The sequence below is a fragment of the Lepus europaeus genome, chromosome 20 (assembly GCF_033115175.1).
Source record: "Lepus europaeus isolate LE1 chromosome 20, mLepTim1.pri, whole genome shotgun sequence".
NCBI classification, from domain to species: Eukaryota; Metazoa; Chordata; class Mammalia; order Lagomorpha; family Leporidae; genus Lepus; species Lepus europaeus.
In genome coordinates, this window is record NC_084846.1 from 33,419,296 (window position 1) to 33,431,428 (window position 12,133).

The 12,133-nt window shown below is 49.4% G+C and overlaps 1 protein-coding gene across 1 annotated transcript; it reads left to right on the forward strand.

The window, feature by feature from the left end:
* Positions 1 to 5,191: 5,191 nt before the first annotated feature.
* On the forward strand, positions 5,192 to 5,717 carry LOC133749827 (large ribosomal subunit protein uL23-like). The gene has a single exon (XM_062179173.1). It carries the CDS (start codon positions 5,253 to 5,255, stop codon positions 5,715 to 5,717), a length of 465 nt encoding a protein of 154 aa, XP_062035157.1. The 5' UTR covers positions 5,192 to 5,252.
* Positions 5,718 to 12,133: the final 6,416 nt, after the last annotated feature.

Sequence of the window (12,133 nt, forward strand, 5' to 3'; positions counted from 1 at the left end):
CTCGGATCTGAACCCTAGAGAGCCGTGCTGCTGCCCTGAGTCCGAAATCACAGCCAATGGCCGCTAACGAACCACTGGGGTCGCATTTGCATCTCGCATAAAGGACGCCTCGCCCTTCAGTTACAGCCCAGGTCTCACAGTCGCAGGACGTTCCGCTCCCACGAACCCACGAGACACCTCTGGGAAGCAGGCACCCATCTGCCTTAAGAGGTTTCTGCCACGAAACCTCGTTTTACAAAAAACGAAAAGGGCGATGAACACAGAAGCTGATCCCTGTTTTCACCGTGGTGCCACGCGCGCACCTGCCTGCCTCGAAGCGTGCCGCCGCAGCCTCTACAAGGCACTCCTGTGTTCTGATGGTCTGACCTCCCAGAGCCAAAAATAGCTTTTCTTTTCCACGGTGACAGAGCAAATAAACAAGACTCGGGCTCTCTTTGTAAAGAGAGATTTGTCAACAGGTAATGATGCCCTTGGCCTTGAGTACCGAGCCACTGAGATGCGATCCGCACCTCCGGGAGCAGCCTTTTCTGTGCCACAGCAAAGCTGAGAACCTGCTCATCCGGAAAGTGCGATTCAAAGCCACGGGAGATAGCTCTTCATGGACACTAGAATGGCTAGACTTTAAAAAAGAAACAAACAGAAAATAACCCCTGTCTGCTGCTGTTGGAAGACAGCATGGCAGTTCCTCGATGAGTTAAATAGAGGATTACCACCCGACCCAGGAAGTCCACTCCTGGGTGTACACCCAAAAGAACTGAAAGCGTGGACTCCGGGGCGGGCATCTGTGCAGGGGTGAAGTCGCTGCTTGGCACAACCTGCAGCCCCTATCGGAGAGCCTGGTTCGAATCCCAGCTCCCCTGCTTCAGATGCAGCTTCCTGCGGATATGGGAGGCAGCAGGTGATGGCTCCAGGACTTGGGCCCCTGGCACCTCTGTGGGAGACCAGGATTGAGTTCCTGGCTCCCGGCTTTGGCCTGGCCTCACCCCTGCTTTAGCGGGCATTTGAGGAGTGAATCAGCAGATGGAAGCTGGAATTGGATGCAGAACAGCACTCATACCAGGCACTCTGATATCGGATGCAAGCCTCCCAAGAGGAGTCTTAACCACCATGCCAAACACCTGCCCCAGCAAGGAACTTTTGAGGAAGGACGAACTATGTAGTTATTGGAGACCTGTAAAATCAAGCAGTATTCCTAGGTTTAAATATACAAGTGAATATACATACATACAGACAATTCTCAATGGTGCAAAGACGATACACATTTCAGTAGAAATTATACTTTGGATTCTGAACTTGGACCTTTTCCTGGGCTAGCTGGCCAGGCAAGGTGATCCTCTCTGGCCAGGGAAGCTTCCAGGACTACTAGTGAGCTGTGTGCCTAGGCTGGGCTGTTGAATTAAAGGTTTAAATGCATCTTTCAGTTACCCTATATTCAATATGCCCTGGGCACCTCAGGATATAACCCCATTCTAAGTCAAGCAGCATCTTCTTTAGGAAAGCTATGACAAGAGGTGAGAATGTCCACGTTAGTCTGTGTGTGATTCTGCCTGGGCGTCCATCAGGTGGCCTTTCATCTCAGAGATAAAATCAGAACATATTGACTCGGGAGCCACTTTTGGGAATTGGTCCATCTGGCTGTTCTAATTGAGTTCAGGAGAGAAATACCACCAGATCCATATATAGATCTCTCAGTGTCCTCACTGCCAAGAATACATAGATCATGCAAGACCCTAGCACCGTGAACATGTTCTACTTTTGGCTACTGCCGTGGGTTTTCCTCCACTTTGCTTTGTAAAGAGGGTTATGATGACTCATGTTCAGCTCCCTATATTCTGTAAATCCACTCCCTTCCATAAAGTCATTTGTCTGTCTAAAGACCTTCTTATTGGAACGTTCTTTTTTCTTTATGGTAATACCTTACACATTTACATACAGGAAAATGACCCCACCTGTTGAACTAAATACCTGTTGCATGCCCTGCCAGCGCAGTTCTCCCTCCCCTTGAGAACATGTGCATCTGCATCAAGGGGCCATGTTTGATTGATGGCCGCCACCCCTTCCTCCCTACCCCCAGGGCCCTGAATGAACACCTGACCTGAGGTGAGCCAATCAGGTTGGAGCTGGGATTCAGAGATGAAAGTGAGGAACAGAAGCTGCCATCACGCACATTCTGGCACACACCCCTCGAGCAGCAGAGAGGCACCGGTTTAAAGAAAAGGCGGAGGGTGGGAAGCGGCACAGCAGCTAAGATGCCACGTCAGCTGTAGCACAGTGCCTGGACCTGAACCCCAGCTCTGCTCCTGACTCCAGCCTCCTGCTCACGCTCACCCTGGCAAGCATCAGGTCCTCGGGTCCCTGCCCGACCTGTGGGAACCTGGATGGAGCTGCAGGTTCCCAGCCTTGGCCTGGCCCAGCCCTGACTGGTGCGGAAATTTGCAGAGTCAAACAGTGGATGAAGGATGTTTCTCTCCCCACCTCCCTTTCAAGTAAACTAACTAACTAAATAAATATCTTTAAAAAGAAGAGGGAACTGCTGTGCAAAATATAGGACAAATGAGAAACTGCTCTGGCCAGAGAGAGGGAGACAGAGGGGGTGGGGGTAGGTAATGGCTGCTGGTAGCGTCCACTTCCTGGTCCTCAGCTCTCAGGAGGCCACTCCTGCCCTGGGTTCCGAGAGACACCCTGGATTTCCACGTACACTTCTCCTTGCTCTGTCCTCCCCCTGAGCTTGAATGCGTTCCTATTGATGGCTGCAGTCTGTTGACTAAGCTGGCCAGAACATACTTCTCCATCTCGTTTTGAGTCCCAGGACAGAAGGAACCTTGATTCTTTCTGAATTAAGGAAATGCAGTCATGGACATTTGGGTCGGAATCACCTCATCCAAGCCATTTGTTTTATAGATGAAACCACGGTGCCTGAGGAAGGGAAAAGGTTTCCCCAAGGTCACCCAGCAGACGCAGAGCCAGAGCTAAACCACGGGTCTGTGAGTGCCCATCTGGTGTCCTCTCCAGTCGACCAAGCGGCCTTCTCATGACAATGCTCAGCATCACACGTGGTGCAGGGAGCACCTGCTCTGTTCCAAGGATAGGGTGGTGCGGTGGTCCTGGAGCCCCACCTCCTCAAACACTAGGGGGTGGGACGGGACAGGGGGTCCAGGCTGAGCGTTTAGAGGAGTGCACACCCTTGGGACCAGCGATTGGCCAGAGATGGGCTTCAGCTCAGGAACTTTCTAGGGCGGATCATCAGAGACCGACGGAGAGCATCAGTCTCACAGTCTCTGGGCACTGAGACTCTAAGAGCAGCCAGGGGAGGTCTTCACAGCACAAGATGACCACCTGCTGAAGCCCAGGGCCGGCCCGGAGACGGGTACCTGTAACCTGACGTGGGCGCCTCCATTCAACCAGGCCTCAAAGTGCTCAATCCCTCAGTCGCTTAGGTACCCAACCCAGTGCATCTGCTTTTTACTTCAACTACTCGGCCTGAATTTCTGGTCTCCATAACTGAGTAAGACAGAGCGCCAGACACTATTTACGACCCATCCTGTATTTTTATATACTTCTGCCTCTTGTCTTTATATGCCACAGAAAGCTTGTATCTTTGGGGCTCTGTTAAAAGTGTGATAAATATGAGTTGTTAAGGGCGAAACTAGGAACTATAGTGACAAAAATATGGTTGTGTGGTTTTGTTTTCTAAGGAAAAAAAGAGTTATTTTGTCTTAAAGCAGTTCTTGAATGGTTTGTTAGTTTCTGACCCCTTTTATTAGAACTTATTGAGGACCCAATGAACGTTTTGATGTGGGTTATGACCATGAAAATTGACCGTATTAAAAAGCAGAAGCTGAATTTTTAAAAACGTAGCGATTCCTCTGGAGCTACAAGGGCTGAATGCGTTGCATGTTAACACGCGTAATTACACCTCAGGATTACCACGTGATGAGTTTTGATCTTGCAACCCCGGAGAGCTGTTCTAGAGGGAAAACGCCAGCTTGCTGTGAAATGTGGCAGAGCAGGAAGGAGCCCAGGAGAGGGAGAGGGAGCCGCACCTGCCTTCGTTTATGAAGCCTGGGTCTGGAGCGGAGCTCCCGTTTCTCGGGTTTACTGCTGAACACCTTCGGGCACCCTGTGCAATGTGCCTGCAGAGCAGGCCTCAGAGTCCCAGGGGAGTCATTTCCTGTTTACACCCTCAGCTACTAAAGGGAGACAGACACCCAAGTTCTTTGCTGACAAAAGAGCAAAGGTTCTTTTTAATCATGTTGTTTTGTATGCTTATTTTTAAATACTTTCTTGTGAGTTTAATTACATGGGTAACAAAGAATTGTTTCCAAGGCACCCAGGAGCCTGGCTTCATCGAGTATCCAAACACCCCTGGCAAGATTCATTTCTTATTCTTGTCCTTCCAAAAAGAAAGTCAGATATCGAATTTAGAAAAATTAAAAACATGAGTCGCCTGTTGTGGCACAGCAGGTTAAGCTGCTTCCTGGGATGCCAGCATCCCATGCTGGAGCGCCAGTTCGAGTCCCAGCTGCTCTGCCTCCCATCCAGCTCTCTGCTAATGTGCCAGGGAAGGCAACAGAGGACGGCCCAAGCCCCTGCCACTCATGCTGGAGACCCAGACAGAATTACTGGCTCCTGGCTTCTGGCCCCAGCTGTTGTGACCATTTAGGGAATGAACCAGTGAATGTAAGATTGATTTCTCTCTCCCCCTTCCTTTCAAATAAATCAATAAATCTTAAAGAAAAAAGAAAATCAGAATTTTTTTGCTTTGCTTTTAATTAATCTTAAACCTTTATTGTGGCAAAATATTTGGAACCTAATACTTACAGTTTTAATCATTTTTAAGTATGTGTAAAAGCAAGTTGTCTTTTACACTAGAGCAATCTTTGGGATTTTCCAGTGGGCCCCTGGAAAAGCACAGGAAAGACGGGGGTTGGGTTACTTCAGTTAGTGTTACTTTGTAGCTGTATGAGACTATCTGTCAAACTGCCAGAGGCCCAGTCTTCCCTAGGCAAAAGTCTTATGGATAAAATACTGTTGATAGAAGTATTTCAGAAATTGTATACTTTGCAGGAAATCACTAAAGATGTGTCAGTGCCCTGGCTATCCATGACGTGTTCCTGCCTGATCAAAACTCTGATGAAACAGCTTTGCTGTGTCTCCACATTTATCAGAGTCTGGGTCATACTTTGCCTGATGACATTAGACAACAGTGTAGTGCTAACTTCAATAATGCTATCCATGAGCTTTTCACCAAGATGGCGCCGAAAGCAAAGAAGGAAGCTCTTGCCCCTCCTAAAGTCGTAGCCAAAGCGAAGGCCTTGAAGGCCAAGAAGGCAGTGCTGAAAGGTGTCCACAGCCACAAGAAGAAGATCTGCACGTCCCCCACCTTCCAGCGGCCCAAGACACTACACCTCCGACGGCAGCCCAAATACCCTCGGAAGAGCGCCCCCAGGAGAAACAAGCTCGACCACTATGCCATCATCAAGTTCCCCCTGACCACGGAGTCGGCCATGAAGAAGACAGAAGACAACACACTGGTGTTCATTGTGGATGTCAAGGCCAACAAGCACCAGATCAAACAAGCTGTGAAGAAACTCTCTGACATTGATGTGGCCAAAGTCAACACCCTGATCAGACCTGACGGAGAGAAGAAGGCCTATGTGCGGCTGGCTCCTGACTATGATGCTCAGGACGTTGCCAACAAAATTGAGATCATCTGAATGGAGTCCAGCTGGCTAATTCTAAATATATGTTTTTCACCACACACACACACACACACACACACAAATGCTATCCAGGAGCCAGCACTGTGGCACAGCAGATAAAGCTGCTGCTTGTGATGCCAGATCCCACTGAGGAGCGCCAGTGTGAGTCCCAGCTGCTCCACTTCCCATCCAGCTTCCTGCTGATGTGCCTGGGGAGGCAGAAGATGATGGCCCAAGTGTTGGGGCCCCTGCCTCCCAGGTGGGAGACCCAGATGGAGTTTCAGCTTGGCCCAGCCCTGGCTGTTGCAGGGAATGAAACAGTGGATGGAACATCTGTCTGTCTGTCCCTCTCTCCCTGATGCTCTGCCTTTCAAATACAAAAATCAATAAATCTTTTTTTTTTTTTTTTGGACAGGCAGAGTGGACAGTGAGAGAGAGACAGAGAGGAAGGTCTTCCTTTTTGCCGTTGGTTCACCCTCCAATGGCCGCCGCGGTAGCGCGCTGCGGCCGGCGCACCGCGCTGATCCGATGGCGATGGCGGGAGCCAGGTGCTTCTCCTGGTCTCCCATGGGGTGCAGGGCCCAAGCACTTGGGCCATCCTCCACTGCACTCCCTAGCCACAGCAGAGAGCTGGCCTGGAAGAGGGGCAACCGGGACAGGATCGGTGCCCCGACCGGGACTAGAACCCGGTGTGCCGGCACCACAAGGCGGAGGATTAGCCTATTGAGCCGCGGCGCCGGCCAATAAATCTTTTTTTGTTGTTGTTGTTACCCTGGCCTGGCCGCAGCCTCGTATCTTTAATTTAAACCTAACATCTTCTAGGCTGGTGGGTTTCAAATGGGGCTGCACCTCAGACTTACTGTGGGGCTTATACATAAGGATGCTGAGGTCCTGCTCCCGAATCCCTTGTGTTGGTGGTCATCACATCTCCATGTTGCTTCCTCTGTTCTCATCAATCAGATCGCTTGGAACGCAGCTTAATCATTCTCCTGAGCTGATTTCCCACTGGAAGCGGGGCAGCTTCTCCGGAGCGGCTCTGTTGTCTTCGCTCGGCCTCAGAAGTAGCCAAACATCCCTGATGGTTCCCTTACATATACGCACCTCTCCCCTGACCGCTCAGTTTCCTTATAAATTTACCACATCCCCTTGTGTCCCGCCACCTACACATGGATTCCGTTTTCCTCTAGTGCTCCCCTGAAGGCTCTTCCACAAGCTCCCAGCCAGACTGGAGTCTCCTACCAAGGGTGCTCTCAGAGCCTTCTAGGCAGGGACTGTAACCGGTCCTGCAGACATGTGGATATTAGCCACTTTTTTTTTTTTTTTTTTTTTTACTTACATCTGCATCTGCTCCTCAAATGGCCACAACAGCCGGACAGGGCCAGGCTGGAAGCAAGAGCCCAAACTCCATCCTGGTCTCCCACATGGGTAACAGGGGCCCAGGTACTTAGGCCATCCTCCACTGCTTTCCCAGGTACATCAGCAGGAAGTTGGATTAAAAGCCGAGCAGCCAAGACCCAAACCGATGCTCTGACATGGGATCCTCGTGTGGCAAGTGGCTTAACCCTCTGCACCACTGTGTTGACCTGGGATATGGGCCTCTGGGCTGGCATCTCTTAGCTAACTCTCAGACCGCAGCAGTTGGCTGAGTCAAGATTTCCAGGACTCTTTCTAAGCAGGAGACCTCCTAACCCAAGATCCACGAAAGAGAGTTTATTACAAGAGTGAACTAGGAAATTTCATTGTGGGTTTGGGTTTTTCTTTTTAATATTGTGATTTTGTTTCAATGTTCTATACTCTGTAGAAATAAATCCTTTTCTTAAATCATCTACAGGCAAAAAAATTCAGTGGGCTCTGGTTTTGTTTTGAAGAGTTATTTATTTATTTGAAAGGCAGAGTGAGAGAGAGAGAGAGGGAACGAAAGATATAGAGAGGGAGGGAGGGAGAGACAGAGAGAGAGAGATCGTCCATTCACTGGTTCACTCCCCAAATGGCCACTAACGCCAAGGCTGGGCCAGGCCAAAGCCAGGAGCCAGGAGCTTCTTCCAGGTCTCAAATGGGTACAGGGGCCCAAGGACTTGGGCCCTCTTCTGCATTAGCAGGGAGCTGGGTTGGAAGTGGAACAGCCAGGACTCAAACCCATGCCCATGTGGGATGCCGGCTTCATAGGCAGTGGCTCTACCCACTATTCCACAGCACCAGCCTGGGCCCTGCTTATAAATGGCACACGGCCGAGTTCTGTTCTGCATCTCCCGTCTGGCAAGCTCTGTTTTCATCTATGGGTCGAGCTGCACACTGGCTCCACATTCACACTGGCTCCACAGTCACACTGACTGCAGTCACACTTGGTTGGAATTCCATGTTCCATCTCATTTGGGCATTTTCTTTACAAGAACGTTTCTTGGCTTCTTTTGGTTTCTTTCCTGCTGTCTGTTGAACTGTCAGAGTTTCTAAATTTCCCATTTTTCTTTCTACTTGTTTGGACTGTTTCCATTCTTGCTCTAATATTGAGAGGCTTCCCTTGCGGCTGAGCCTGCTAGCATCCTGCAATAGTCCATTCTCCTTTAGCAATAAGGCTGGGAAACAGGCCTGCTGTAAACTCTGAGTTTCTTCTCACAGCCACGGAACCCTAATGTTTAAGATGAATCTGTTGGCCGGGACTTCACGGAGGGCTCATTAACGGAGTAACAACAGTCGGCCTGTGTTCCTTTATCCTTTATTCCTGGAATGCAGCCAGGATAGCAGGAACTCTGGAAACCATCACAGACCATGAGGCAACTGTGAGGACAGAAGCCACACACCAAGGCCAGCAGAGCAGAGAGATGGTCAGGGAGGGAGTGACCAAATCCTGATCTGCCCCCCTGTGGATTTCACTCATGGCAAAGGAAGGTGATAAACTTCTCTATTGCTCAAGATTGCTACTACTCAATGGATGCTGTTCCTGATAGATACACTTCAAAACTTTTAGCATATATACTTGATTCAACAAAATCTAAAGCTAACCAATGCCTCTACACACCTTACAGACCAAGGGCCACTGCTACAAAACCCTTTGTAGGGACAGGCGTTTGGTGCAGCAGTTACACACCCACATCCCCTAGGAGTGCCTGGGTTCAAGACCCAGTTTCACTCTGGATTCTAGCGTCTTCCTAATGAACACCCTGGCAGGGAGCAGGTGATGCCTCAAATACTTGGGTCCCTGCGACCCACATAGGAGATCTGGATTAAGTTCCTGGCTCTTGGCTTTGATCTGGGGAGTGAACCAGCATATAGTGATCTCTGTCTCTCTCTGCTTTTCAAACAAATAAAGAAGAAAAAATGTAAAAATCCCTTAGGTATATACCAGAGTACTTCAAAAACTTTATGGAAATTGGGATTAACAGATAAATCTATGTTGGTGAAGATTTTTTTTAAAAAATCTATGCATAGTTTTTCCATAATACACATTTTCCATGATCCTTTTGTAAACTCTCAAATGTATGGATTTCAAAACTGTTTGCACCAAAATGAACTGAATGTTTTAATTCCATTTTCCATGAACTCTTAAAATTTTCAATTTATTTTTATTTAAGCACTTAACTGCTGCACCAGATGCCTGCCCCTCTGTGAACTTTCTGTACCCTGCGGTTAAGGGTCTCACATTTTAAGCAACTCCGCTTCTTCTTTGCATATACACCCCTCCAACCTTCTCTTTGTCAGACACACACACACACACACACACACAGGTTCATCTATCTATTCTCTCTAATCCTTACAACAAGTTCCTAAGGCATACACCCTTGTTCCACTCTTACAGGCAGGGAAACTAGAGTTCCTGGGGCTTAGGTAACTTAGCCGGGGCAAACAATCACATACTTAGTGGGGAAGTCATGAATTGAAACCCCTGCCTCGAGCCACAAGGCTGCAGCTTTCTCTCGGGTGCTTTCCCATCGGCGGCTTGGCACACACACCCAGTGTGGGGCCAAGGCCAGCACAAAGCTCACTGTGCTGCCGTCCGCCATTGCGTCTTAGTACACGGCTGTGGTGAGGGTGAGCCTGCGGCCGGGTAAACTCCCTGGATGCACACGTTTCCTGGAGGGAATCCCCCGTGCGGGCAGGAGCTCGGCGGTCATGCTCATGGGATGTGTCTCCAGAGGGTGAGCTAATGTGGTGGGTCCTAACAAGCCTCAGCAGACAGCAAAGCCAGGCGGGACGGAGAGCACGACCAGGAGAGGGGCGGAGAGCACGCCAGGACGGGGCTCTGGCACTGGAACGTCTGTGTTTGTCTCTCAGCACCATCCACGGACTGCGGGAGGGGAAGTGTTCTGGATCGTATTTTACTGAAGGAAGGCAATGCAAATGTTTAGAAAGAGGGAGAATCAGGAACTGTTCCACTAGTTGAAAATCGGGACAGTAGAGAGAATGATTAGTTGTACAATTCAGAATACTGAAGTGGTTAAGTGAATAAAAGAAATAAAAAAAAATTGTAAGTGAATATTTCTTTTTTTTTTTTTTTTTTGACAGGCAGAGTGGACAGTGAGAGAGAGACACAGAGAGAAAGGTCTTCCTTTGCCGTTGGTTCACTCTCTAATGGCCGCCGCGGTAGCGCGCTGCGGCCGGCGCACCGCGCTGTTCCGATGGCAGGAGCCAGGTGCTTCTCCTGGTCTCCCATGGGGTGCAGAGCCCAAACACTTGGGCCATCCTCCACTGCACTCCCTGGCCACAGCAGAGAGCTGGCCTGGAAGAGGGGCAACCGGGACAGGATCGGTGCCCCGACCGGGACTAGAACCCGGTGTGCCGGCGCCACAAGGCGGAGGATTAGCCTGTTGAGCCACGGCGCCGGCCTTTTTTTTTTTTTGTTTTTATTTATTTATTTTTTTTTGTAAGTGAATATTTCTAACATATATAAAAGGAAAAGTGATTGGCAGATGAATTTGATCAGCTAGATGTAAATTTTAAAAAATCTTCTAAATCTGAGAGGCAGAGACAGAGCTCTCACCTGCTGGTTCACTTCTCAAATACCAGTGATGGCTGCGGCTGGGCCAGGCTGAAGCCAAGAGCCAGGAACACAGTACAGGTCTCCCACGCGGGTAGCAGGAGCTCAATCACTTGGGCCATCACCACTGCCTCCCGAGGTCTGCACTGGCAGGAAGCTCAAGTCGGAGGCCGAGGGATGGAACCTGGGTACTCTGTTATAGGGCATGAACAATTTAACCTCTAGACTCAATGCCCATTCCCTAGCTACATTTGTTTTGAAGGCAAAAGCTAAGTCTTAAAACTCATAGCTCCCTTAAATTCTAGATCCAAACCTTTTATAAGAATGTACATAGACATCTCTGTTTTTCTTTCTGCGTATGTCTCTGCCTTTCACAAAAATAAAATATAAATACATAAGCTTACAGGTCAAACAAATGAGAAACTAGGGTTGGTGGATTCCGACACAAAATCCAGAACGAGTGTTCCTTGCAGGGCAGGAGTGCTCCTCCCGAGCCCTCCAGTCGTCTGGGATACATTTCAGTGCCTCTTGTGAGATTTTACATTTTGCTGCTCTCCTAGTTTCATTGGCTTTCAGACCCCAGTTGCAGCAAGACAGAGCTTTGGGACGGCCAGACGCCCGTGTCCGCCCTCCGCTCATCCACCCCAGCCCACAGAGCTCGCTGTTCTTGAGTGCACTGCAGGGAACAGATGGCAGGCACCCTGCCCATGGTTGCTCTGAGTGTTGCTTCTCCTGACCCTCACATCCTCACGCCTCTCTGCTCTCTACTGTGACGAATCACCTACTTCCTTACTGGCCACCACCACCTCCTGGTCCACTGTCCTCCCTCAATACAGTGGGACTCCCTTTGGCTCAGCCAAAGGACGAATGGGAAACCAGCCGAGTTTCCCTTCACGCCTAATTCCCCCGACTGCATAACCACAAAGCTGTGTGGATGAAGCAGTTACCAAAGTCAAAGACTAATTAAATGGACTTACAACGTAGGAGTGCGTAAAAGAACAAGTTCCATGGGAAAGCCAATCCTATTCACAGTAGAATAAAAACCACGCAGCACAAGGGTGGGCAGCCGAGGCAGCTTCTGCAGGGGGGTTGAGGGTGGACTTCCCAGCTGCTTTAAATAAACCCAGGCTCAAGTGACTTCTGCAGCTGAACTTTCCAGAGGGAATTTCAGCTCCCCTGAGTGCACAGCCTTGCCATTAACAAGAACCTGGGAGGCACTGAGGATGCTCAAGCCATTGGGTTCCTGCCTCTCACTGGGAGATCTCCATCAGTGCCTGGCCTCGCCCTTGCCCTCAGGGCATTTGGGGAGTGAACTAAGGGGAGGGAGCTCTCTCTCAGCACCTCAAATAAACAAAACATCAAAGTATTCAGTGTGGCATTTTGGTAACATTACAAATGCATACTGAATTTTTGTATTCACCTGCTTGCCTCTTTCATTAGTTCTCAGCTGCTGCAAAAA